This window comes from Diabrotica virgifera, chromosome 5 (assembly GCF_917563875.1).
Source record: "Diabrotica virgifera virgifera chromosome 5, PGI_DIABVI_V3a".
Classification (NCBI taxonomy): Eukaryota; Metazoa; Arthropoda; class Insecta; order Coleoptera; family Chrysomelidae; genus Diabrotica; species Diabrotica virgifera.
In genome coordinates, this window is record NC_065447.1 from 252456621 (window position 1) to 252458986 (window position 2366).

The 2366-nt window shown below is 41.6% G+C and overlaps 1 protein-coding gene across 1 annotated transcript; it reads right to left on the minus strand.

The window, feature by feature from the left end:
* Positions 1–1022: 1022 nt before the first annotated feature.
* LOC126884842 (52 kDa repressor of the inhibitor of the protein kinase-like) lies at positions 1023–2121 on the minus strand. The gene is made up of 2 exons (XM_050651122.1): positions 1941–2121; positions 1023–1853 (listed from the first exon to the last, which is right to left on the minus strand). The coding sequence occupies exon 2, from the start codon at positions 1845–1847 to the stop codon at positions 1044–1046; it is 804 nt and encodes a 267-aa protein (XP_050507079.1). The 5' UTR covers positions 1848–1853; positions 1941–2121; the 3' UTR covers positions 1023–1043.
* Positions 2122–2366: the final 245 nt, after the last annotated feature.

Sequence of the window (2366 nt, forward strand, 5' to 3'; positions counted from 1 at the left end):
AATATGAAAACAGAGTTGATGCTATAGGAGCTCCCACTGGAGCAGTCGCAGAATGCCATGTGCCAGGTTGGGTACAGGCCGATATTTTCACTAGATGGCTTCAACACTTCATAAAATTCACTAAACCTTCAGCTGCAGACCCTGTTATTCTCGTCCTTGATGGTCACTGGTCACTATTCTCATACGAGAAACGTGGCTCTAATAGATTTGGCCAAACAGAATCATGTGACGATTATTTGCCTCCCACCACATTCTACACATAAAATGCAACCGTTGGATGTTGGTTTTATGGCACCGCTGAAAACTTACTACGCATAAGAAATAGAAAACTGGCTTAGAGAAAATCAGTTGAGTGTTCTGTCGCCTTATGCCGTTGCCAGTATTTTTTGTAAAGCGTGTAACAAAGCTGCGACGATAAAAATATCTTGCAATGGTTTCTGAAAAACTGGACTGGTCCCTATTTGTCGCCATATTTTTAGGGACTTTGAATTTGGAATTCAAGAGCACTTGGAAACACAAAACGAAAGGGACGAACAAATAATAGAACCAAACCATTAACAACCAAATCATCCAATACGACAACATAGAACTTCTAGTCCACCACTAGGTACCTCATCAACAACTTGTTTCTTCGAAAGACATCTGTCCGATTTCTACATACAAAAGAGACACCACTAAAAAGCCACATGCGAGATCAGCAAAGGCTTCAGTAATTACTCTAACACTCTACAAAGAAGAATTAGAGCAAAGTTTACCCCAATAGTACCCCAGCTAAACTTGGATTGTGTATTAGCTCCAGAAAAAAACAGTTCAACAAAAAGTGTTAAATCAGAAAAAACAACAACGCCCGCAGAAGAAATAACAGTATACGAAGACGTAGGTCAACCTTCTGCACCCAGGCCCGTGCGCAGAATTCGTTTATGGGGGGGGGGGGGGGTTTTGACATATGTGTATCATGTTAGGTTATGAAGTTAATAAAAAATAATAAGAAACTTTTCTTATAAATGAAGACATTTTATTGTGTCTTGGCCTTGACTTGATATTCAGTTATTATATAATAAATTAACTCTGCGAGGTGTAGAAAAAAACTTCTCCAAAACTCTTTGCGGATCGACCTCGACATCGCGATGTATATTGAGCGAAGCTAATCCGTTCAGCCGATCTTCAGACATTGTTGACCTGAGGTAAGTTTTGAGGCGATGCAATGTTGAAAAGGAGCGTTCATTCGTTGCTGTCGTTACAGGCAGAACTGCCAAAATGCGAAGCATTTGATGTACATTTGGAAACGCATCTCCATTGCACACATCGAGTGCTTCAAGCGAATTTTTAACGTTCTTTCCGGCGATGCGTTGACGCCAAAGTTTGACTTCGTCTACCCAGATGTCACGGGAATCATCCCGCAAAATTGAAGAGTATGGTTCAAACAGTTGAGCGCAGGATTCTTCATTGAAATTCTTCATTTTGTTGGGGAAGAGGCAAGCAAAGTTTGATAAAATTTTGCGGTGATTCAAAAATCGATCTTGTATATGGGTCAGAAACAAATCAATGTATGGGATGTAAATCGTTATGCGAAAATAATCTTGAACTGAATCAGTTTGTACGTTGGAGCGTTGAGTCTGTTTTGACGCGAGCCTTGGTTTCCGCAGTTCGATGTCGTATTTTGCGCTGATTTCGCTCACGGTTTTGAAAATTCCTCTGAAGTCCTTTTCGGCGTTTTCTCTTCTTTCAAGCAGGACTTGTTTCGCAGCATCAGCCAGTTCGATAGCCTCGCCAAGATCCTGGTTTTCGGACTGAAGTACTCGACTGAGAGACAAAGTCAAAGAATGTACTGAGCTCAAAATATGCATGGAGATCTGGAAATTAAATTCAAAGAATGAAGAATATACAAACATCTTATAATAGAGAGCTGGTAACGTGCTAGTGTGAGTCTTGAATTTTACCTGGAAATTTGCAGTTTTTATTGCTGAAAGAAGTTGGAAAGCTCCAGATGAAGTCGTCGGATCCTTCCAGGTGGTCGAAATCACATCAAGAGCGCGAATTACTGCTGGTTGTAAGTGCAGATAAGTTGCGACAGACTCGTGTTGCTCTACCCATCTGGTTTTGCAAAATTTTTTCAATTTCTTCAACCAGTTTCTTCAACCCCTCGATGGGGGGGGGGGGGTTAGAACCCCCAAAACCCCTCCCTGCGCACGGGCCTGTCTGCACCAAAAGGCAAAACATCCAGAAGGAAACGGAAAGTTTCTTCGAGATCAAGTTCAGATAGCAGCGAAGACTTTCCATTAGCTGATTCATCGTCCGACGAAAGTGGAGAAAACGACGCTAAATGTCTATTTTGCACCGGCAAATTTTCCGACGATAGATATGGC

Coding starts and splice junctions, on each gene's coding strand:
- LOC126884842 (XM_050651122.1), bottom strand. CDS start 1,847: ATGCATATTTTGAGCTCAGTACATTCTTTGACTTTGTCTCTCAGTCGA.